At 43.5% G+C, this 25,908-nt stretch overlaps 1 protein-coding gene across 1 annotated transcript in view; it reads left to right on the top strand.

The window, feature by feature from the left end:
* LIMCH1 (LIM and calponin homology domains 1) overlaps positions 1-22,345 on the top strand; it is a 428,272-nt gene extending 405,927 nt beyond the window's left edge. Inside the window, exons 30-34 of the mRNA XM_073561147.1 lie at positions 6,612-6,705; positions 6,984-7,061; positions 7,142-7,250; positions 8,223-8,325; positions 18,879-22,345. Of these exons, the coding sequence (XP_073417248.1) occupies positions 6,612-6,705; positions 6,984-7,061; positions 7,142-7,250; positions 8,223-8,325; positions 18,879-18,904 (410 nt within the window). The 3' untranslated portion in view covers positions 18,905-22,345. The remainder of the gene's footprint in view (positions 1-6,611; positions 6,706-6,983; positions 7,062-7,141; positions 7,251-8,222; positions 8,326-18,878) is intronic.
* The last annotated feature ends 3,563 nt before the right edge of the window (positions 22,346-25,908 follow it).

Raw genomic sequence — 25,908 nt, forward strand, 5'->3', positions numbered from 1 at the left:
CTTTAACTCTGGAGAATAGATCAGAAATCAGGGGTAACGGATACTGATATTTAACAGTAATTTTGTTGAGAGCACGATAATCAATACAAGGTCTTAAAGATCCATCCTTTTTGGCTACAAAAAAAACCCGGCACCTAAGGGTGACGAGGATGGTCTAATATGACCCTTCTCCAACGCCTCCTTAATATAGGATCGCATAGCCTCGTGCTCAGTTCAATAGCACAGTCATAACTCCTATGAGGAGGCAGAGACGCAGACTCATTCTCACTAAATACATCATAAAAGTCCGCCAAATAATCAGGAACATCATGCGACTGAGGAGAGGTGGAAAACACCGGAGCCTCACTAAAGGCACACCGACAACCCCAACTCACCACAGACACAGATTTCCAATCCAAAACTGGATTATGAATTTGTAACCAGGGAAACCCCAGAACAATAGTATCATGCAGATTATGTAACACCAAAAACCTGCAATTTTCTTGATGGTCTGGGGCGACCCGCATTACCACCTGGGTCCAAAACTGAGGTTTATTTTTAGCCAAAGGAGTAGCATCAATCCCCCTCAAAGGGATAGGCGTCTGTAGAGGTGTCATCGGAAATCCACAACGTTTAGCAAAATCCAAGTCCATTAGGTTTAGAGCTGCTCCCGAATCCACAAAAGCCTTGGCGGAAAATGTGGACAGGGAGCAGATCAGAGTAATAGCCAGAAGAAACTTAGGTTGAACACCACCAACAGAAAACGTGTGTGCAAAGCGTTTCTCGCGTTTAGGACAGACAAAAATAATATGCGAGGCATCTCCACAGAAAAAACACAACTTATTACGCCTTCTGAACTCCTGACGCTGCTCTCTGGAAAAAACTCTATCACATTGCATAGGTTCAGACATCTGTTCAACAGGTGGCAACACCTCTCGTGCAGCTCTGCGTTCGCGTAAACGCCGATCAACCTGAATGGCTAAAGACATAGAATCGTCAAGACCAGAGGGAACAGGAAATCCCACCATAGTATCTTTTACGGCTTCTGACAACCCCTCCCGAAAGAGAGCAGCCAAGGCACTATCATTCCAGGTAGTAAGTACCGCCCACTTTCGGAACTTTTGACAGTACAACTCTGCAGAATCACGACCCTGGTTCAATGCCAGCAGGGTCTTTTCAGCCTGATCAATGGCATTAGGTTCGTCATACAACAACCCCAAGGCCTGAAAAAATGCGTTCACATTAGTCAGAATAGGATCATCTGGTTTCAAAGAAAACGCCCAATCCTGGGGATCGCCACGCAGCAAAGAGATGACAATTTTAACCTGCTGCGCGGAGCTCCCTGACGAGTTAGGCTTCAAGGCGAAAAATAATTTACAATTATTTTTGAAATTCAAAAATTTAGACCGATCCCCAAAAAATACATCAGGTGTAGGAATCTTTGGTTCAGCAGCATGTGAATGAGCAAGGTAGGTGGAAATTCCCCGCACTTCCGCAGTGAGCTGCTCCACACGATCAGGCAATTGCTTTATCTCCATTGAGAGAAAAAAAGAAATTCCCCCTACGGCCTCAGAGATATAGAGGAAAAAATATACACACTTTTTTTTTTTTTTTTTTTTATACAATTCTTTCCTGCTATTGAGTACCCTAGAATCTGCGGTATGGTGGGTGATTCTGTTATGATTGAGTCACCGTAGGAGGCAAAAATAGTAATGCTAGCTAAGTCCAGAAAACCAGAGAAGTTGGCAGCTATCGGATTGCAGACCCCTGAACCTATCAACACAACCTGCAGTAGCCGTGGGGGGCTTCTACGATGCCCTAGGCCCCTCGATCACAGCCGGAGGACTACATAGCCTAAAGACAGAAAGGGAAATCTAAACTGCCCCAGAGCAGACCCCAAAGTAAAAGGCAGCCCCCCACATATAATGACGGTGAAGCAAGAAGAAAGAACAAAACACAGACAGAAAGATAGACTGAGCAAAGATGGGGCCCACGCTAGCTTAGATAGGAAAGGACAGGAAGGCTGCTGTCTGCAATCCGTGAAAAACCCTATGAAAATAAGAGCCAACAAACTGACAGTAAAAAAGGCCCTGAAGACGCTAGGCTTCAAAAAAGCTATGTCAGTACTCAGGAATATTCTGAAGACAGAGCAACAGGCAAAAGGAGATTCAGCTAACCCCAGCAGGCAATGGCAGAATCCAGAAAAGCAAGGAAAACAAAACACTAATGCAAAAAGGCAAAGCAGAAATCTTAGCTTTAGATGAGCAGGAATCAGACTGGTTTCCTAGAAGTCCACAGAGAAATCACCCGCAAGCCAGAAGGGCGTCGGCAGCCTTATATCCAGTCATTAACTCCACTCAGCCAGTCATCATCATCAGCCCCAGGTGTTTGACAATCAGGCTCACTACCTTTCTTCACCAGAAGAGGGAGTTCCTCGGGCCTCAGTAGTGAAGGGGAAAATGAACTCACAACACTTATCTACAGCATTATAGAATGCTGCAGATAAGCCCTGAAAAGTGGTGGCCGCCAAACCTGGTGTCCGGTTCCCTTTAACCGTTCCTCGTAGGACATACTTTGCAGTGCGCTCACCATCCTGGTAGCTCTTCTCTGAACTTGCTTCAGTTTTTCAATGTCTTTTTTTAATGTGGTGCCCAAAACTGCACACAGTATTCCAGATGAGGCCTGACCTTTTTTTCTGCTGCATCACACTGTTGACTCATGTGCAGCCTTTGATCGATTAGTATACCCAAATCTTTTTCACACGTAGAAATTATTCAGTAAAACCTGTGTGTTCCTCATTTAGAGATCTGTTGATATTGGGCTTTTGAGTTAACTGTATATTCCTTGTATAAGTGTGCCTACAGAGATAGGTGTCAGTCACTGATAGGACCGCACACTGGACGCCAAAGCCAAAAGTGAGCAAGGTTTAAATGCATAAAACATTTGTTATGCGGAATCTTTTTCCATATTCCTATATAAATCTGCTCCTCTCCTTCCACTGTATAACATGATGCCTGTAGATTGGACGGCATTTTCTTGATGACAGTTACTATTAAGGAAACACAAAGCCAATATTAAGTTCACAGAGTGTAACATATAATAATAATATAAGTATAACTGTTGTTTTATTACACTTGATCAGTCATTCTCAAAATTCTCAATTTACGGGTAAAGTCTGTCTTCAGTTATAACAGATTTTACCATAACTGGGATGGAAGAAGTTCTGTGGAGAACTGTAACTGTGGTTTCAGGAAAACTAGCAGCAGAATGTGTGTGTCTGCCTCTAGCCTCCCCCCCTACTCCTCTCCCTGCATTGAATTTTAAAAGCACCAAGTGACTTCTCCTGTTTCAGTCATATGAAAATCTGTCTTCACTCAATTCAGACTGAGTACAGAATGAAAGTTCAATCCAGGAGGAGAAAGAAGCAGATTTCTCTGATAAGATATATTACTAAGTTTATTATTTTCAGGTGTACTATTAATTTATGAAATAAAAATTAAAATGACAATTACTTTTTAATTTTATATTTCTTTAAAAGGGCAATCCTAAAATGTAAAAAGTTGTCACATATTAGGAAATCCATAAAATAAAGCAACTTATAGGGGGGCAAATATGGTTGTCAGATTTTATTATTTATGAAAATAAAATAATATTAAAATGATTCCTGAAATAAATAGACCTCTGATTGGAACATGGAGTAAATTAAGACCATAGAGCCCCTAAATAGAGATTCGGTGTCACCAGACTGGATCCCAAATAATTGAAGACCATCAAATAAATACACCAGAATGCTGAACAAATACAGACCCCAACAAAAACAAAACATATCTTGATGCCAATCCTAAAATCATAGACCTCTATGGATCCCAGAATAAATATAGACCCCAGGTATCTACAGATCCCAAAAATAACTACAGACCCCTTAAGTAAACACAGTCTTTAGATGAAACCTCAGTATATATTATACATGAAGACCTAAACACACATGTATCTTAAGGTTATATATTCTTGATGATTCCACCGAATAAAGATCTTTAAATAGAGACTTCTGCTCGGGTGCTAAAATAAGACGGAATGTGAAAAAAATCCCAGATCAGATTCCCCTAAATAAATTCCATCACCAGACCCTCTAAATAAATACATACACCAGATCATACCCCACAAATGATGACAGCCCCTAGATCTGACCCTAGATTTGACCCCTAAATGAATGACTTTCCCAGACAACTCATACTGACACCAGGCCATCTAAATGCCCTTAAATATAGACACCAAGATGCATATATGGAGCAGCTCCCACTGACCTCCTCTATGAAGCTTTTCTCCCCCTTTAGGTCCTGCACAGGTATGGTCGTGTGAATATATAAGACTGCAGTGCTAACCAAGTCACTCTTGCTTTCAACGGTTTACAATAGCAAAATAACATATATATATATTTGATATACAGTGGGGAAAAAAAGTATTTAGTCAGTCAGCAATAGTGCAAGTTCCACCACTTAAAAAGATGAGAGGCGTCTGTAATTTACATCATAGGTAGACCTCAACTATGGGAGACAAACTGAGAAAAAAATCCAGAAAATCACATTGTCTGTTTTTTTTTCATTTTATTTGCATATTATGGTGGAAAATAAGTATTTGGTCAGAAACAAGCAATCAAGATTTCTGGCTCTCACAGACCTGTAACTTCTTCTTTAAGAGTCTCCTCTTTCCTCCACTCATTACCTGTAGTAATGGCACCTGTTTAAACTTGTTATCAGTATAAAAAGACACCTGTGCACACCCTCAAACAGTCTGACTCCAAACTCCACTATGGTGAAGACCAAAGAGCTGTCAAAGGACACCAGAAACAAAATTGTAGCCCTGCACCAGGCTGGGAAGACTGAATCTGCAATAGCCAACCAGCTTGGAGTGAAGAAATCAACTGTGGGAGCAATAATTAGAAAATGGAAGACATACAAGACCACTGATAATCTCCCTCGATCTGGTGCTCCACGCAAAATCCCACCCCGTGGGGTCAGAATGATCACAAGAACGGTGAGCAAAAATCCCAGAACCACGCGGGGGGACCTAGTGAATGAACTGCAGAGAGCTGGGACCAATGTAACAAGGCCTACCATAAGTAACACACTACGCCACCATGGACTCAGATCCTGCAGTGCCAGACGTGTCCCACTGCTTAAGCCTGTACATGTCCGGGCCCGTCTGAAGTATGCTAGAGAGCATTTGGATGATCCAGAGGAGTTTTGGGAGAATGTCCTATGGTCTGATGAAACCAAACTGGAACTGTTTGGTAGAAACACAACTTGTCGTGTTGGGAGGAAAAAGAATACTGAGTTGCATCCATCAAACACCATACCTACTGTAAAGCATGGTGGTGGAAACATCATGCTTTGGGGCTGTTTCTCTGCAAAGGGGCCAGGACGACTGATCCGGGTACATGAAAGAATGAATGGGGCCATGTATCGTGAGATTTTGAGTGCAAACCTCCTTCCATCAGCAAGGGCATTGAAGATGAAATGTGGCTGGGTCTTTCAACATGACAATGATCCAAAGCACACCGCCAGGGCAACGAAGGAGTGGCTTCGTAAGAAGCATTTCAAGGTCCTGGAGTGGCCTAGCCAGTCTCCAGATCTCAACCCTATAGAAAACCTTTGGAGGGAATTGAAAGTCTGTGTTGCCAAGCGAAAAGCCAAAAACATCACTGCTCTAGAGGAGATCTGCATGGAGGAATGGGCCAACATACCAACAACAGTGTGTGGCAACCTTGTGAAGACTTACAGAAAACGTTTGACCTCTGTCATTGCCAACAAAGGATATATCACAAAGTATTGAGATGAAATTTTGTTTCTGACCAAATACTTATTTTCCACCATAATATGCAAATAAAATGAAAAAAAAACAGACAATGTGATTTTCTGGATTTTTTTTTCTCAGTTTGTCTCCCATAGTTGAGGTCTACCTATGATGTAAATTACAGACGCCTCTCATCTTTTTAAGTGGTGGAACTTGCACTATTGCTGACTGACTAAATACTTTTTTTCCCCACTGTATATATAATAATAATTTAATTATTATTCCGTCAGTTACAGCTGGTTGAGCCTGTTACTTGTCAGATATTCCTGACTAAACATGGCTTCAAAGCAGATCTGTTGACAGATTTCACATTTCAATCTACATATATTTAGAAATAGATCTCATAGACCTGATGAGGCTGGCATGCTTACTTTGAAAATTAATATCACAATAGTTATATAATCCTTTTTGAAAACTTAACTGAAGCTTACCACACCTAAACTGATCGACAGCTCCTCAGTGTCCCTCCTCCCTGCTGCTGTTGAAAAATCCCCTCACTGCTCAGTACAAGCTGCAGCTGTCAGGCTGAGTGAGTAGACTCTTGGACTCTTTAGCTGGACTCCTAAAATGCTCCAATTTAGGATTGTCAATGTAAACCAGTCTTTCCAGGTTTAAAAGCCCTATTTAAGGGTGTATGAAGCTTTTAATCTGCAATCTGTAGACAGATCCACTTTAGTCTGACCTCTGTATTCCTTGTACACATGCTTGTTTTTTTATGATGCCTTTTCACAGCTCGTTGCATCTTTTTCATTATTATACACCTGTTTTGTATTTGTCAGGCGTGACCTCAGACTCACATTTATCGGAGAATGGTAATAACTGTGTGGATAATAATAATGCCTTCCAGAGGACGCCCTATGTGGATTCAAAAGGGTACGTTTTTGGTTTAGGCCCACCTATCTGTGGTAAGATTATCTACTGATATTGACTGTAGACTTTCATAATCTGTTTTGATAATGTAATATTTCTGTTCATTCACCACCATGGTGGAAAACGAATTACCGGTGCTTCAGGGATGATCGCGTTCCCCCTATATAGTGTCATACTGACCTATGTGCCAGTGAAAAGGGCAGAGGAGTAAAATATTAGACCCCGCTACCTAAGTAACATGAATATACTTCTCTCTAATAATATTTAGTTTTGTTGAACAGATCTGACCCTCAGGACAGACCCCGGGATATTGGCCACTCCACACCTTCTCCAACATCACAGGGCCAGTCACTCAACAGGTACCAAAGGCCGATCTTCTAGGCGGCACTGAGGTGTAGGAATGTATTGTATCTTATCTAAATCAATCGCTGTATTTCAGGTCTGTGAGTGGGAAGAAATTGTGCTCTACGTGTGGACATCCTCTTGGCAAGGGGGCAGCCATGATCATTGAAACGCTCAGCCTGTACTTTCACATCCAGTGCTTCAAGGTTTGTATAATCGACATTAAAGTACGGTCCATGTCCTAATAAAATACATCTTGGATTGTCATCTCACTCGTCGGAAGACCAGGTGCTTATATGATCTGGTTTTCAAAGTGTAGATCGACCACGATTCATGAATGGACCCCATCCTGACATATGAGGAAATGCTATCTCCTATGTCGGGGCTTCATCCATCCAGTTCCTGAGCCCGCATGTTTGCTGGCAAATGATGGCTGGTTGTCATCTGCCTACACCAGTCGTGAGTGTCAGTCTCTGACATTTGCAGTGTGGCTTGGAGGCACGCTGTTTTGACTGCCCATGATTGCAGTGTACCGATGGATTGCCATGATGGCCGGGGGTTCTATGAAATGAAACCGGCCAATTTGTGACGTTCATAAAAGACCATGATTTTTGCAATATATAAGCAACCACCTGATCGCAGGTTCAAGTTCCCTAAAGGGACTACAAAATACTCAAAGAATTTAAATATAATCTGAAAATATATTTTTAAAAATAAGAAAAAAATCTAAAAAAAAATGTAAATATAAAAATTTAAATTACCCCCCTATTTTATCCCATTAAAATTAAAGAAATAAAAAGTAAAAAAATACACACGTGATATTGCTCCATCTATAAAAGTCCAATCTATCAACATATAAAATTAATTTACCCAAAGGGTAAACTCTGTAGTGGGAGAGAGAAAATCAAAATGCCAAATTTTCATTTTATTGGTCACTGAAAACCTGTAAAAAAATGCAATAAGAAGCGATCATCTTATCTTCCCCTTATCTTATCTGGGTGCAAAAAAATAAGTCCTCACACAGCGCCATCAATGGAAAATTTTAAAAGTTCCAGGTCTTGGAAAATGGTGACATAAGCAAAGACCGCACCAGTTATAGTAATGTCGCTTTATATTGTGTATAGCAATAACATATTTGTGTAACTATATTTTATTAATTGTCCTTTGCTTGTTTTTAGTGTGGCATCTGTAAGGGACAACTTGGTGGTGCAACTACTGGAACTGACGTCAGGATCCGCAATGGCCTATTAAATTGCAATGATTGTTATGCAAGATCCAGAAGTGAGTTTTTGTTGTTGTTTTACTTTCTCTTTCTCTTAGAAGACCTTTGTCTATGCCTGCTTGCCTCAGCTTCCATCTTTATCTCACAACACTATGCTAACTACATGCAATTGCGTCCTCACTACTGACATGCGTGGACATATCACTGCCTGCTACAAAATCAGTACAATACTACCCTGCATTTGTAACCTGTCTCATTCATTTACTGTATAACAGATATACAGGGTTGGCCATTTATGTGGAAACACCTAATAAAATGGGAATGGTTCGTGATATCAACTTCCTGTTTGTGGCACATTAGTATATGGGAGGGAGGAAACTTTTCAAGATGGGTGGTGACCATGGCAGCCATTTTGAAGTCGGCCATTTTGGATCCAGCTTTTTTTTTTTCAATGGGAAGAGGTTCATGTGACACATCAAACTTCTTGAGAATTTCACAAGAAAAACAATTGTGTGCTTGATTTTAACGTAGCTTTACGCTTTCATAAGTTATTTACAAGTTTATGACCACTTATAAAATGTGTTCAAAGTGCTGCCCATTGTGTTGGATTGTCAATGCAACCCTCTTCTCCCACTTTTGACACACTGATAGCAACACCGCAGAAGAAATGCTAGTCTAAGGGGGTTAGATTCCTTGTAGGAATGCTCGGACCTGACACCCATAATGTGGTGGTGCACTGCTTGCTGGGAAAACTCAGGGAACATGCCATCTTCAGGGCATAAAGAGGGCAACACATCATCATGTAGCAATTTCAGATATCCAGTGGCATTGAGGTTTGCATTGATAAAGAATGGCTCCACTGTCTTTGTATCCCATATACTACACCATACCTTCAATTATGGGTGTCAGGTCCGAGCATTCCTACATGAACAGTTTCCTGGAAAGTGGATTGGTCGTGGTGGGCCAGTTGAATGGCCACCAAGGTCTCCTGATCTGACCCCCTTAGACTTTAATCTTTGGGTTCATCTGAAAGCAATTGTCTATGCTGTGAAGAGACAAGATGTTCAGCATCTGAAACTACGGATACTGGAAGCCTGTGAGCATTTCTTCTGCGGTGTTGCTATCAGTGTGTCAAGAGTGGGAGAAGAGGGTTGCATTGACAATCCAACACAATGGGCAGCACTTTGAACACATTTAATAAGTGGTCATAAACTTGTAAATAACTCATGAAAGAATAAAGTTACGTTAAAACCAAGCAGTCCATTGTTTTTCTTGTGAAATTCTCAATAAGTTTGATGTGTCACATGACGCTCTTCCCATTGGAAAAAATAAAGTTGGATCCAAAATGGCTGACTTCAAAATGGCCACCATGGTCACCACCCATCTTGAAAAGTTTCCCCCCTCCCATATACTAATGTGCCACAAACAGGAAGTTGATATCACCAACCATTCCCATTTTATTTAGGAGTATCCATATAAATGGCCCACCCTGTAAAATAAATATCAATCTTTTCTTACCATGTCATTTTGGTGTAATGAGACTTATAGGCTATGCGATCCCCCTCTAGGAATTAAATATGCAAATTGCCTATTCAGAGATAAAGATGACTTCGACTCTGGTGCCACCAATTGGATGTACGAATCCTAGAAGGCCATATCGACCATTTATTAACACCAAATTTCCTATCACAACTTTAGCTTTTCTATACATGTGAGACATGGCATATACAACTTTATCCACATCGCCGATATTACTTCTGAGCTAATTTGCCGGCCGCACAGCAATGCAAGTGAATGCATTGCGTTTGGCACTGAACCAAGATGTTGAAAATATGTCTCCCATGTCTATGAATGTCTATAAAACCTTCACCTGCCACAAAAAACATAATTTCTTGGTTGCTTCATTGGGGGACACAGAGAACCATGAAATAGTCTGCTGCCACCTGTAGGCTGACACTATTTATAACATTTTAAATTAAAATTGTCTCCTCCCCAGCAGATTATACCTCACCTTTTAGCCTCAGGCTCCCTAAAAATTTTTTGTAGTGTCAGGTGTAGGCAATGTCTGCCTGAGACCTGTCTTAGTCATTAGGTTAGGCGTTAACCATCTTTCTTTTTTGTTTTTTAGCTAGATCATGTTCAGGTAACAGGGTGTAATTGTGCCCTATGTTCTACCCACGCAGTTATGCAGAGTACAGGTTATAATTGTGCAGTCCTTAGCCTCCTCTTCCATAATACCTTGACACAGTCAGTGGTCAGGTACTGGGGCGGCGGTCCATAAGCCAGTCAGATCCTTCCCACCTACCTCAAATAGCATGCGTGTTGCATGGAGCAGAAAATTGGATTTTGGTTCTTTAGGACAGGTGAGTATAGCCTTATTACGACCCCCCCCATGCACACCACATCTCCCCTACCACTTCTTCATTTTTCCCCTACCCTGCTCTCTGTCTCTTAGGGTTGTTTAAGACGGTGGGGACAGTTAGGACTGGGGCTCGGTGTTTTAGAGGAGAGGCTCAGGCCTGTGATGCCCAGCTGCCAGGTTCGATCGGCAGCTCAGGGTTCCGCTGCACTGGGGGCTGGGTTAGGCAATTTGCCGCTGTGATGGCATGCAGTTTCAGTCCGCCCTGCTTTTCCCTCAGTGATTCCCTCCTACACTCTCTGCTCTGGAGTCGCAGGTGGGGTGGACTGCTTGGTGGCTATTGCTCAGCGGTGCCACCTCTGCCTTGGCACGGCAGTCCTGTGTGTCTGACATCGCTGCTACTGTGACAGCTCTGTAGTTAACCCTCGGGCACGCTGCTGGTCTGTTGAATTCACAGGCACGCAGTGACTAATCCGCGCAGTCGCTGAGCCCTGCCAATCAGCGTGTCTGGCGGGCAAATGCATCGGCCAATCTGCAGCACTTCCGGACAACCCTCTTTAGCTTTGCCTCTGCCTTTTCCGACTGTCCTATATTGCGATGCAGTATTTTAAAATATGGCACCTGTGTAGTATCCTTACTTACGCTGTCCTGTTTCTCGCACTGGTGAAACTAAACGGAAGCCAGCAACACAGGGGTGCTCTTCATTAACTTTTTTAAAGCACTGCTGTATTTTTCCCAGCTTACTGGCTCTTATAGTGTTCAGAGAAGACCGTGCACCCCACTAGTCACTTATAATGCATGCTTGGCCTTTAATAATAAGCTTTCCACAGAACAGTCAGTGACCTACTGTACGTCCTGTGCTCCTCCACCTCTCTCCCTGCTTATACCTGCTCAGGGAACCTCTGTAATGTCACAAGAGAGAATAGTCCCACCTTCTTGGGCTTGTGATCTAGCTCTGTCTGTATCTGAACTAACCAGGGTGTCCAGGATGCGGGTTACTGCTGTGTAGCATTTGCCAATAGTGGCTGCCACGCTGGAGTTCTGACTACCTCTGTTAGTAAGTCGGACCTTCCTGCCACTCCGCACCAGTATTGCCGATCTTGGCCGAGATCTTAGCGGCCTTGCTTTACCTCATCCTCCAGCTCCTGGGGAAAACGTCCCGGATCTTTTTCCCCTCTCAGGAAGTACACTCCTGCCAATGCTCGGACTGTGGTTCTAGCTCAGAGTATTAGACTCATATCAGAAGGGGAAGTTGAGGGAAACAGTAGTGAGTCTGGTGTCTGTTGTTGACTCGTCTTTAGGGGTGTTGTCAGAGGATCCCCCAACCTCTAGGCTAAATCTTTTTCTAAACACGAGGAATTTGGGGACATCCTTCAGAAGACATTGGAAAAAACAGTCGTATGGAAGTGTTATATCCTTTTCCACCAGAGTTGATAACATTCTGGTCTGCTCCGCCTTTGGTAGATACTCCCATTTCTCACCTATGTAGGAAATCTACCTTACCTCTTGCTGAGGTAGCGACACTTAAAGACCGCACAGACAGACATAAAGAGTCTGTGGCAAAGTCCGTCTTTGAAGCAGCGGGCTTTGCCCTGTACCCTGCTTCTTGCAGGTACTTAGGTATCCAAGGCAGTTACTGCTTGGGCTAATCATTTACGTTGCAGTAGTCTGGCTGGTTCCCAGGAGGTAGAGCTAGCAGGTATTGCAGATGAGATCGCACAGACTGGCAGATATTTATGTTCAGCATCATTAGATGCAGCTAAATGCTCTGCCCAGGCAGCACCAATTGTGTGGCCATTCATCATATTTCATGGCTCAATGTATTGAGATCAGATTTGACTTTGCAGAAATCTCTTACGAGTTTCCGTTCGATGGGTGGCGCCTGTTTGATGTGAAATTGAACAAGATCATTGCTGATGCTGTAGGGAAGGTGACTTGATGGACGGACTTGTCAGCAAGTAGGAAGGAGGGTTTGCACATTTTAGGCAGATAGCAGTTATGACAGTGGGGAAACAGCTAGGAAAGTGTAGGTGACGTGCAGTACCTGGGGTTGACCACAAGATGGCAGGGAGGAGTGTGAGTTCAGGACTTGACAGCAGCTTAGGGCTTTAGAAACCGTTGGTCATGGGGGGCGGAGTTACAGGGAACCGGGAAAGTTATAAATTTGACAGGAGGGTTCCAGAAAGGTCCAGTCCCTGGGAGGAGCTCAAGAGGAGAGGAACCTGCGGCAAAGTGGGCGTTGTGAAGAAAGCTCAACCAGGGGACTGAGGAGAGAAGAAGTCAGGGGGGTGGTCCTGACACGAAGTACCGCAGTACAGACGAGGTCCCGAGGGGAAGCATACCGAATTTGACGACAGCTGACCAGTAAAATTACTGTTGGTGTACAGGCCTAAGGCGGCCACAGTGACCAATCTGGCAGGAACGTCACTAAGCTGAGGAAGGGAGGTGTGTGTATCTACGTCCCAAGTGAAAGTACGGTGTGTGTGTACCGGGGCCTGGAAACGGAGGGCCGTGAAGGAATTGCGGTGTGTTGTCAGTGCCGTCAGTCGGACGGCGAAAAATAAACTTGGACCTGTTGCACCCGAAAACTGCCTCCATCTTGTGTCTGTACGTTACTGCGCGGTATACAGAGGGACCACCCCCAGTCCGGCCCACTGACCCTACACTTGGCGTAGTCGGCAGGACCGCTGCCGCTAATACGATATCTTTTGCAGCAAGCCTGCCTCTGAGAGATGAAAGAGGAACTGGACTGCTTGTTTGGATCTTAAACACCTGTGGATTACAAATCACTAACCTGTGGTTTATAAATTGGGAACGCTGTGGCGGAACTGCGGTGCTGGCAGAGGATCCGTGGCGATACCAGGTTCTGTGCAAGATGGCGGTGTTGCTCCAATGCAGGAGAGAGATCCAGGTGTTTGCCGTCGTTCCGGATGGACTGGGACCCCATCCAATGTACCCCTGGGGGAAGCGATATGTACCAGGAGGCCGACGTTCCCACATACTGGACCCAGGCAGATGGGTGGAAAAGCCTGCCATCGCCCCACCCAGCAGCGGGAGTGGCACAGAGGAAAAGATTGGCTGCGGCTGCTTGGCGCCATTCGATTGCTGCCCACCGGACGGGATGCGATGCTGTGGTTGTCGAGGCATTGGGCGCCTGGAGTGGCGATGGCGTCGGGAGGTTGAGCTTCGCCAGAAGACCTATTCTTCAGAGTCACGGGCAGGCAGTTGGATCTCGGGTGGAGGAGCGGAGCCCTTGCGGACCCCGCGGGAGCGGCCGCTAAAGATACCATCAGAGAGTCTCCCCGCGGAGCCCCTGAGCTTGGAGGCTAACCCCACCGTATAGCGGGGTGCAGAATGGAGGCTGCGGGAGGAGCCGCGTGAAGATATGACGGAGGTCACGGTGCCGGGGAAGGTGAGAGTTCCCCCGGCTCCGCAAGCAGCCCCCACCACTCAGCCGCAGCACGTGGCCCCCTGTGTCGCCGAAAACCTGCCCAAGGAGGCCCTTACGGTCTACGCTGAGCTGAGCAGGGCCTCCACTCCCAGCCCTGAGCCACCCCGCCCGGTGGCGCCACGCCCGGTGGTGCCGGTGCGGAGCCTGCCTCCAGGAGATGCTGCTGTGTTTCCCCTTTCAGAAGCAACTTCACCCCAGAAACCGGCAGCTACTCCAGCTCCGTCTGGAACTCCGGGTGCGGCCTACCCCGCGGCCGCGGCTATGCCGGTGCTGGAGCCGGCTGCGGCCTACTTGTCGGGTCCTGTGGCCCACTCTTCGGTAAATACGTCTGTTCCTGCCTGCCGCCCAGCCCCAGCGGCTGCTGGGCCGCTGACATCAACGACCGCTTCTGCCCCGCTTTCACCCCGGGCAAAGTCCCGCCCACCGGACTCTAGGGCCTATACCGGACCCTCCGTTTGGGTCGCGGAGGTCATAAAGAAGAAAAAAACCAGGGAGCAGGAAGTGTGGAACCTGCTCCATACAAAGGGAGAGGCTGGCATGGTGGCTACACGATCTCTGGGACGGCTCGTATACACAAATATATCAAAGGGATACGGGTTTATTCGAGATCTTGCTACCGGCCAGAAAGTTTATCTAAATGTGACCTCTATTCACCATGGCCGAGCTTTGCAAGAAGGGGACTTGGTGTCCTATTATAAGGAGTACGGCTGTGGAGTCCCTTGCTACCAGCCACCAGGAGATGGCGTGGACTGTCGGGAGTTCGCTGCAACGTTTATGCAGAATATGGGGACAGTTTGTGTCCTGAGTGACGGAGAATGTTGTTGTTTTTTTCTTGTTTTGCCTGACATCACGGGGATGCTATAAAGAAAAAGAAAGGGAGTGTCAATGTCTAAGGAAGGGGGAGAGGAAACTTATGTTTTTGTGGTTTTTGTTGCATGCTGGTTAAAAAAAAAAAACAGTAAATGAAAAAAAAAAAGAACAAGGGGGTACTTGTGCTATTATAGAGTTGTTTTGTTATATAATATGTAAAATGTAACAGGTTCGGGTACGGGAAGGTCTGGGTGACCGAAGGAAGTGTGAGACCAAAGGGGTCTACGAGATGAGAGGGTCTGTGTGACCGAGACGCCGACCATGACTTGTTACCAAGAGGAAGGTAAAGAGATGGAAGATGTGAGACGGACAAAAGTCCCAAGTCAGGTCCCTAACACCACGGACATTCCCGAAGCAGGAAGCGGACGCTGACAATGATCTGGTAGGCGTAAGGCCTCGATCATGGCGTGCCTGATAGTGGAAGGTGACAGAAGGGGAGAGTAGGGGATGGTACACGTCGTAGAGAGAATCCGGGTGTACCTAGCCCAAATTGAAAGGAGTTGTCATGTGGCGTGCGCGCTGGCGCGTGGCGGTAGGCTGCTCGGAGCATGGTGCTCCCGGTTTGGTTCGGCCCCCGCAGATGGTGGGATTGGCCCAACCACCGGTCCGACAACAGAAAGTAGGGGAAGTTTCAGAACGACGCAGGCAGGGACGAAGATTGTCAAGGACGACAATAGACAAAGGAAGGGGGAGTGTAGGGAAGGTGACCTGACGATGGACTTGTCAGCAAGTAGGAAGGAGGGTTTGCACATTTTAGGCAGATAGTGGATAGTGGTGCTACAAGTAGGATCCCAATCCGTAACCGTATATACAGTTGTGGCCAAAAGTATTGACACCCCTGCAATTCTGTCAGATAATACTCAGTTTCTTCCTGAAAATGATTGCAAAAACAAATTCTTTGGTATTATTATCTTCATTTAATTTGTCTTAAATGAAAAAACACAAAAGAGAATGAAGCAAAAAGCAAAACATTGCTCATTTCACACCAAACTCCAAAAATGGGCCAGAAAAAAGTATTCGCACCCTCAGCCTAATACTTGGCTGCACAACCTTTAGCCAAAATAACTGCGACCAACCGGTAGCCATCAATGAGTTTCTTACATTGCTCTGCTGGAATTTTAGACCATTCTTCTTTGGCAAACTGCTCCAGGTCCCTGATATTTGAAGGGTGCCTTCTCCAAACTGCCATTTTTAGATCTCTCCACAGGTGTTCTATGGGATTCAGGTCTGGAATCATTACTGGCCACCTTAGAAGTCTCCAGTGCTTTCTCTGTAAACAGAAACTTGGCACACACAATCTGTGATTCCAGTGAAAGATAATTTAATATACAGTACATACAGTAGACATTTCGGTCTCAGCATTATAGTGCGGTATATCAGTCCGGTAGTTGTGCAGCGTGTTAGACAAGGGCATAGACAAGGTTTCCACTGCCACTCACAAGCGCCCTGAAGACCCTCATCACCACCTATGACTGGGCTTCACAGGAGATCGATAATTTTCCTATGTAATTCAGCAGTATTGCAGTGTATAGAACAAACGATCAGACAGTTAAGCAAAAGTTAAAAGGAAAAAGTTTTACATTTTTTAAAAAAATTTAAAAGATTAAATCATCCGTTTTCCCAGTATCATCATGTCTGAAAGTGTCTGATATATCAAATATAAATGTATTTAAAGCATACATTAAATGCTAAATGGAAAAAAAAACCTTGAATTGATAAAATTGCCATTGCAAAGCCTCATGTGTTCCAAAATGGTACCAATAAAAATGACAGTAAGTCATGCAGAAAACAAGTCCTCACACTGGTGAATAGAGAGAAAAATAAGACCGTTTAAGGTTTCAGAAAATGGTAAACATACAGTGCCTTGCGAAAGTATTTGGCCCCCTGGAACTTTTCAACCTTTTCCCACATATCATGCTTCAAACATAAAGATACCAAATGTAAATTTTTGGTGAAGAATCAACAACAAGTGGAACACAGTTGTGAAGTTGAATGAAATTTATTGGTTATTTTAAATCTTTGTGGAAATTCAAAAGCTGAAAAGTGGGGCGTACAATATTATTCGGCCCCTTTACTTTCAGTGCAGCAAACTCACTCCAGAAATTCAATGTGGATCTCTGAATGATCCAATGTTATCCTAAATGACTAATGATAATAAATATAATTCATCTGTGTGTAATCAAGTCTCCGTTTAAATGCACCTACTCTGTGATAGTCTCAGAGTTCTGTTTGAAGCACAGAGAGCATCATGAAGACCAAGGAACACAACAGGCAGGTCCGTGATACAGTTGTGGAGAAGTTTAAAGCTGGATTTGGATACAAAATGATTTCCAAAACTTTAAACATCCCAAGGAGCACTGTGCAAGCGATCATATTGAAATGGAAGGAGTATCATACCACTGCAAATCTACCAAGACCTGGCCGTCCCTGTAAACTTTCATCTCAAACCAGGAGGAGACTGATCAGAGATGCAGCCAAGAGGCCCTTGATCACTCTGGATGAACTGCAGAGATCTACAGCTGAGGTGGGATAGTCTGTCCATAAGACAACAATCAGTCGTACACTGCACAAATCTGGCCTTTATTGAAGAGTGGCAAGAAGAAAACCATTTCTCAAAGATATCCATAAAAAGTGTCATTTAAAGTTTGCAACAAGCCACCTGGGAGTCACACCTAACATGTGGAAGATGGTGCTCTGGTCAGATGAAACTAAAATCGAACTTTTTGGCAACAATGCCAAACGATATGTTTAGCGTAAAGGCAACACAGCTCATCACCCTGAACACACCATCCCCATTGTCAAACATGGTGGTGGCAGCATCATGGTTTGGGCCTGCTTTTCTTCAGCAAGGACAGGGAATTGATGGGAAGATGGATGGAGCCAAATACAGGACCATTCTTGAAGAAAACTTGTTGGAGTCTGCAAAAGACCTGAGACTGGGACGGAAATTTGTCTTCCAACAAGACAATGATCCCAAACATGAAGCAAAATCTACAATGGAATGGTTCACAAATAAACATATCCAGGTGTTAGAATGGCCAAGTCAAAGTCCAGACCTGAATCCAATAGAGAATCTGTGGGAAGAGCTAAAACCTGCTGTTCACAAATGATCTCCATCAAACCTCACTGAGCTCGAGCTGTTTGCCAAGGAAGAATGGGCAAGAATTTCATACTCCAAGCGACTTGCAGCTGAAATCACAGCAAAAGGTGTCTCAACAAAGTATTAAGATAAAGGGGCCGAATAATATTGCATGCCCCACTTTTCAGTTTTTGATTTTCCACAAAAATTTAAAATAACCAATAAATTTCGTTCAACTTCACAATTGTGTCCCACTTGTTGTTGATTCTTCACCAAAAATTTACATTTGGTATCTTTATGTTTGAAGCATGATACGTGGGAAAAGGTTGAAAAGTTGCAGGGGGGACGAATACTTTCGCAAGGCACTGTACCAATTGTTTTACTAAAAATCTGTTTGTTTTTTTAATCACTCTTAATTTTCTAATAATAGTGACCTGAAGAATCGTGTTGTCAGATCATTTTTACTACACAATAAACACCATAAAAACAAAACCAGAAGGGCAGTGGTGAATTGCGTTTTGTTCTTTTTTTTTTTTTTTCAGAATTCCATCGCCTTACGAGTAGTTGTGAATGACACCTTTAATTTTTCTATGGTTTTTCAGTAAATTATAACTCCTCTCTCAAAAAAAAAAAAGCCGTCATATGATTATATCGATGGAAAAAAATTAATAAATATATGGCTCTTGGACGAAGGGAGGGAAAAAACGAAGGCTCAAGTTAGAAATGTCTGTTTTAATCCTGCTTTAATTGTCTACAATCTTTCATTGTAAGGTAGAGAAGGGTACAAAATGCTTTAGAGGAAGTTTGTAATGAATTCTACCTGCAGTCTCATGTTATACCTGATTTCTTCCAGCGGCCGGTCATCCTACTCCATTGTGATTCCAGCATTCGCCATGAAGACCTTCCTTATAGAAGAGCGTAGACTCTCCCATGAAGGCGGACTTCAGACAATCACTTTTACCTGCAGAGATCCTGACACTCATCTCGTGTCGAGATCGGAGAACTGTGTGTGGTGCTTGCTAGTTTACTACATGGTTTGCTTAACATTTGCAGACGTTCATTTGTGAAACAAATCCAGTAGATTCCTGCCTAACAAACACCACCGGAGAGATTTGTGCATTTGCCAAGAAGAGATCTGTCAGACCCTGGTTTACAGATACCCCCCACACACTGGTTTGGGAAGGCTTTGATAAGTGACACGCCCCCGAGGTGCCTCCCCCCTAATTCTGGTGCAGGTGAATGTATATCTACACATAGGGCTACATCCTATATATCCAGACACCTCTATACTTCTCGTAATGATTGTGGGGTGACCAGCAGAGACGCCGCTTAGACCTTTGAGGTCCTACTTACTGGTGTCCTATGGTTTGCACTTACATTAAAAAGGGGCATAAGTTTTAGATTTCTAGTAGTTGACATTGATGACACCATAAGTCTTACAAGCAAGTAAATTATATCTTGAGTCACTTGATGCAATCCTTCCAGCATATGAACACAAAAGTGATGTATCTGTGTGCAGTGATATGGATGAGAATGTCCTTGGGTGTAGACTTTCCAGCACAATGAAAGTACTTTACTACTTAGTTCTCTATATTAACACTCCTCATAGAATGTAATCACCATTGTGTTGAATGCAAACACCAGTGTGAATGATGCCTTATTTTTATGCGCATACCACTGAATTTGAGGCAGGAGTTCTCATTTACATATAGGGTAATCTGAGGATATTCAGCTGCATAGGTGACACTAGGTGGCGCTATCACACTGAAGATAGGGCAAGCGGTCGCTGGCGCTGTGACCACCATTATGGTCTGGTTAATACACTTTACGTTTACACGGAGTGATGGGTTTGGCAGAACGATAACTGTTTTACATCTGTAGTGATCTTTACTGACAAGACTGCCACCAATGGCGCTTGTACAGGACTGGCCTGGTCTCTTCATTAACGTGCACTGTGAATGATATGCGTGAATGCCGATGAGACGGACTTTTAATATAGCTGGCTCGATTTCCAAAAACAGTTCACGTGAACATTTACTGCGTGGATAAAGGAGACAAAACCGTTTTTTGTTGGGTGGGTTTTTTTGGGGGGGAGGATTCTTTGTGTTCCAGATTTCCAATGTGTGGTATCCTGAGATTTGCAGAATCTAGAATTCTAAAGGAAATTATGTGTTATTAAAGGCTTGTCAATAATGTTGGCCTCCCGAGTGGGTTTGGAAAGATAGAAGCGTATCTAGAAGACGGGAAGGTTCTTGCACGTGGCGCTCTACGGTGTAGTGTCACCTACAAGTGGTTATTGGATATCCCACCTTGAGCATAATGGAGCCCTATAGTGTGTAATAGATGGAGTCGCGTCTACATTTCCAGAATAGGGTGCACATCTGCTGTTACATGAGCAATAATATGTCTTCTCGAGCCGGTAGCAAGTATTTTTTTTTAGCGCCAGCACTGATTATTTTGAATGTGGTCGGTTGATACATCTGCAGTGCTCGCTCTGTATTGCAGCATACAAAAGGTGCCTTAAATTGCAAAACTGTTGCATGTTCCTGCAGGTGCAACAGATGCAATAAAGCTACAATATTAAGGAAGGCGAGGGAGACAGGATGGGGGTCTTGGTGTCAATCTGGAAGAAGTCTTGGAGCTGTAGCTTAAAATGTAAAAAAAAAAAATATATATTTTCTTTTGACATTTGTTTTTACTTCTTTTTCTGATGTGTTGTGCATGAATCCGGTTTTCCATAACTGATGTTTACACTTTGCATGGCGTCTGTGGACTTAATACCCGATCCTTGCATCGTACAAAACTTGCCCATTATAGCCCTTGTTTTATAACCAGGATTCGGTTCCATGTCGGCACTATAGTTAATGCTATATATATATGATTTCCTACTTCGTAGTAACCAGGAGAGGATTTATTTATCTGCATTACAACACATGGTGCAGTATGTACAGAAGAGCAGAACCTCCATGCTTTAATAAATCGGTCACCAGCATTTCGTTTTTTTGTAGTCCGCTACCTTGATACGTTGGTGTGCACATCATCGCCTCTTTTTGGATGAACGGCTACCCTCACAACTCCAAAATTCACTTGTGACTGAGGTTAGCTCCCCGGAATAATGTTAAAGGGAATCTGTCAGCAGGTTTTTGCTATGTAAGCTGAAGACAACATGGGGTTAAGACAGATTTCAGTGATGTCTCTCTTATCAAGCTCCTTGGTTTTGTTTGCTTACAATAATTGTTTTAGCACCAGGAGCTTATCATTACTCTGACCCAGCCTCCAGGTCAGACACGCCCCCTCGTTTGATAAGCAGCTCCCTGACTATGGACATTGTATATACAGAAATATCAACCTGAGCCTGGTGTGGGCGGGGTTAGCTTCCTCAGCTCTGCTTCACTGCTAAATCTTAAAGCTCTGATTATGTCAGAACTTCTGCACCCAGTAATCTAAATGATACATCTTTAGATTCAGCTTCTCTTTGCCTACATCAGGCTTCTGCTGACAGATTCCCTATAATGTTCCAGGAAGCATTTTCTTTTCAGTGTCTAATAACTGTAGAGCTGAGTTAGGTCTCTGGGACATGGAAAAAACATGGCAGTGCAGTATTACATAGCCAAAAAAATCTATTTTTTAACCCTGCGCCTCTATTTTGTACGTAAAGGAAGGAAAATCTATAAAACATGTCTCAGCGTCCTGTTAGATATCATGCAGTCATGTCTGAATTTTTTAGTTGTTGGTGGAGTTGGGCTTTGGGACAGATTCAATTTTCGTATTTCCAGCATCCTCAGAATTTTCTATGAACAGTCATTTACTGTCAGGCGTACCAAATACGGGGCTAGTGTGTGATTGCATTGTATATTTTGCTAACAGTGTATTGGTGTGCAATCTGCTGCTGATCCTTGTGGCAGCGATATAAAATCTTTTGATTCTCTGTACTTCTGGTGTTGCTGAGTACTAATTTTGTCAGTACTATTGGAAATGTATTTTTGGTGTTATTATTATTTTTTTTTTTTTTAATATTTACCGACACGCTGACGAATTCCTAGAACAGGCCTGCTCTTACTACAACATAATGCGCCACGCTTAGAGTTCAGAGATACCAGGAACGTCAGCTGCCGCTGTGTCTGTGTTAATTCTGTCTATTGTGACGTTATACTGGTTTGGTGCATATTGCCTTAACTGCGGAACAATGTCGTGTCGCGTTCCTAAGTCCTATCTGGTTCGTATAACACTAGAGATCGGAAAATAGATGAAGAAAAAAAAACAAGACCTGCAACAGCTTTTATAGTACATGTATGTTTCTAAATAAAACATTGGACAATACGTCAGACTCCGGCTCTTATGTTTCCTTTGTGTTAATATCTAGAATAGTGCTGTACGGATGAGCATTACATAGAAAAAATATATAAAAATTACTGCTAGCCAAACTTTCTCCATCCAAAATTAACAGTTAAAATTTCACTTTTTAGTTGATAATCAAATGAGTATTTTATATGTCAAATGGTTAAAACTAAGGTTCCACTAATCAGTAGTAGAAAGATTAGAATTTTCTATGCTTGATTGGTGGACCTTTATTTTTAACTATCTCACAGCATATAAAATACTGGTTTTATCAATTAAAAGTGAAGTTTTATTAAAAATTTTGCAAGGCGAACATTTTGATGTCTGTGTCTTATGGAAGACAATATATTTGTCACGGTCCATTTTTGGAGCCATGGCAGAATGTGGATTCTTATAGAAACCTTTTTCCTTTTGTCCCCGGTGACCTCTGGGATTACTACATGTGTGAATTAACCAACATGTGATGACTACTCCCCCCTCCTTCCTATAAAAGGTCGTCATGTGCAGTAATCAATGTTGGTAATATTGTTCATTTGTTGTCCAACCTTGGTGAAGACTGGACCTGCCTGGTGGAGAGGGGGTTCAGCTTGTCTGGAGCAGTGGCGTTGCTGCAGATGCTGATCGAATCCTTACTCTCTTGCTTGGAGCATTTGCAGCAGAGCAAAGCTAAGTTTTGGGTTTTAGTTGCATTAACCTCGTGGTGTCTGTTTTATTTTCCTTTGTGTGTTATTGGGTGCAGTTCTCTTTATTCCCTGTCTCACCTCCTGGGGAGGGGGTTGGTGGTTTAGCTCAGGGCTAAACAGGAGATAGGGACAGGTCGGGGACTTGGGCCTCACCACCTTCAAGTGTACCCCCAAGTTAAGGAGAGTCAGGGCACCCCCTTAGCCTGAGGGGCAGTTTAGGGGCCCAGTTTCCACGTCTCCTGCTTTTTTCCCTACTGCCCCGTGACAATATTATAATTTTTTATTTTTTTTAGCATATCATCAATTTTGGGTCCAATAATATAAAACTAATTCATTTTCAAAGTTATAGCCAAATAGCATTTCAATTGGTGTTTTAGACTTTGGCGACCAAATATTCAATGTACACTACTAAATTATAAACAATATATTCTAAAGGTCAATATTTTTTTATTCTTTAACCAGATAGGCCCGTGCAAAATTTTCGCACATTGATCGTCGGGGGCGCAAGCAATTTCAGAAAAAGCAAGTTGGTCAAATGTAAATGTACTTCATGAGCTGATGAACACAGAGAGGTATTCATATATGTAGATTGGTAATACAATAAATTGTTTTGATAAGTAGAGGCCAAAAATGTGTTCTGGTTGAGGTGCCACCTGCAGGTCATTTTTCCTTACTGCAGGTTTGTGAAAATTAATGTTTAAACTGTATTTTGCAATCAAATCATGGATGTGTGGTTTGTTTGGCTGTTTTCTTGCTGAAGGGGGAAAGTTTACCTTTCAAATAGTGTATCATTTGTGTGTGTGGGTGCAGTATGAACAGGGATACAAAGGAACCACCGAAAAACAGTGTTAGAAATAATAGAATATATTAACGGGGCTGTCCCGTCCAAAATAATGTCCGCAGTCACTTTGTGTCACGCGCAGTGTAGGAAAGACTAAGTGCAACATGAAGGGATGAGGAGAAGGGAGCTCAACACTAGGCAAGGAGGGAATGGAGACCCCGAGGCAGATCTAAAGTCACCCTGTCTTCCCTAAACGTCCCTATATATGTTCTGCACCTATCACCGAGCAGGAACCTACTGCCTGCCTTACTCTGGTGATAAATCAAAAATCGTTAAACGGTACTGGAGTAGCACTTCTGGCATACATTATGCTGGCACGTTTACTGAATTTGATGGGCTGGTATAGCCATACCCTGTCTTAGCTCATCCCCAGCTCTGCCCATTTTGGTGGAGTTGCTTCAGGCGTGTGTGAAAACACCAAAAGTAGGAAAATGCTTGTGCAACTCTGCATTGGCCAAAAATGTGAGACTTATGAAAGTGTTTTATAACAATTTATATTGCATAAAAGCTTTGTTGAATCGCGCCCATAGAGGTAAGTACTCTCATATTGGACTGTCAGAATCTGCTCACTAACAGATTCTCAGTTATCTCATTCTGCAGCCAGTGCAAAACAGATCTATAGAAGGCAAATGGCACAACATTTCTAATGAAACCCAATTGCAAAAATGTCATTTAGCCCCAAAATACGTACATTTAGAGGGGTTTTCCGGTCCAAATTGATAATTCTGTAGTCACTGTCTGACTTTAGACTTACGAAACCTCCCCAGTTCATGCACTGGGTGCTGCAGGGATTCACCAGTTTCTGACCCGGGACTGGAGGATATGCTTACTTTATACATATTCATGGCCAGTGGGCGTGGCCTTGCTTCCAAACATTTGTATGGAGCGAGGTCACACCATCTAGTTGGCCACGCCCACTGGAAGGCCACATTACTAGATGATACAGGTGTATGGAGCAAGGTCGCACCCTCGTCGGCCACACCCACTGGAAGGCCACTTTACTAGATTATACAGGTGTATGGAGCAAGGTCGCACCTTCTAGGCGGCCACACCCACTGGAAGGTCACTTTACTAGATGATACAGGTGTTTGGAGCGAGGTCGCACCCTCTAGTCGGCCACGCCCACTGAAAGGCCGCGTTACTAGATAATACAGGTGTATGGAGTAAGGTCGCACCCTCTAGTCGGCCATGCCCACTGGAAGGCCGCTTTACTAGATGATACAGGTGTATGGAGCAAGGTCGCACACTCTAGGTGGCCACGCCCACTGGAAGGTCACTACTAGATGATACAGGTGTTTGGAGCGAGGTTGCACCCTCTAGTCGGCCACTCCCACTGGAAGGCAGCTTTGCCACTGGAAGGCCGCTTTACTATTGTGTGCAATTTTGGACGCCGGTGCTCAAGAAAGACATTACTGAACTTGAAAGGGTTCAAAGGCGGGCTACTAAAATGATAAATGGCGTTGGTTCCCTACAATACCCAGAAAGGTTATCAAAATTCGGTCTATTTACTCTAGAAAAGAGAAGACTTAGGGGAGACGTAATATATATGTACAAGTATATCAGAGGGCAATACAGAGATCTCTCCAATGAACTGTTTGCACCAAGGACTGTGACAAGAACAAGGGGGCATTCTCTTCGTTTGGAGGAAAGACAATTTCTGCACCAGCATAGAAGAGGGTTCTTCATGGTAAGAGCAGTGAGGCTCTGGAATTCTCTTCCTGAGGAAGTGGTGATGGCCAACTCACTGAATGAATTTAAGAAAGGAATGGATGCTTTTCTTGTGAGTAACAGTATAGAAGGTTACGAATAACAGAATATTATAGGTAGATGGTTGACCCAGCTTAGGGGAAGGAATTTATTTCCCTATGGAGAAAATTGGCTTCTACTCTGTGGGTTTTTTGCCTTCCCCAGGATCAACAAAGCAGAACAGCTGCACTAAAAATAGGCTGAACTAGATGGACATAAGGTCTTCCTTCAGCCTTCAAAACTATGTTACTCGATGATACAGGTGTATGGAGCAA

Source organism: Dendrobates tinctorius, unplaced genomic scaffold, assembly GCF_039654945.1.
Source record: "Dendrobates tinctorius isolate UK_male_01 unplaced genomic scaffold, ASM3965494v1 ptg000314l, whole genome shotgun sequence".
NCBI classification, from domain to species: Eukaryota; Metazoa; Chordata; class Amphibia; order Anura; family Dendrobatidae; genus Dendrobates; species Dendrobates tinctorius.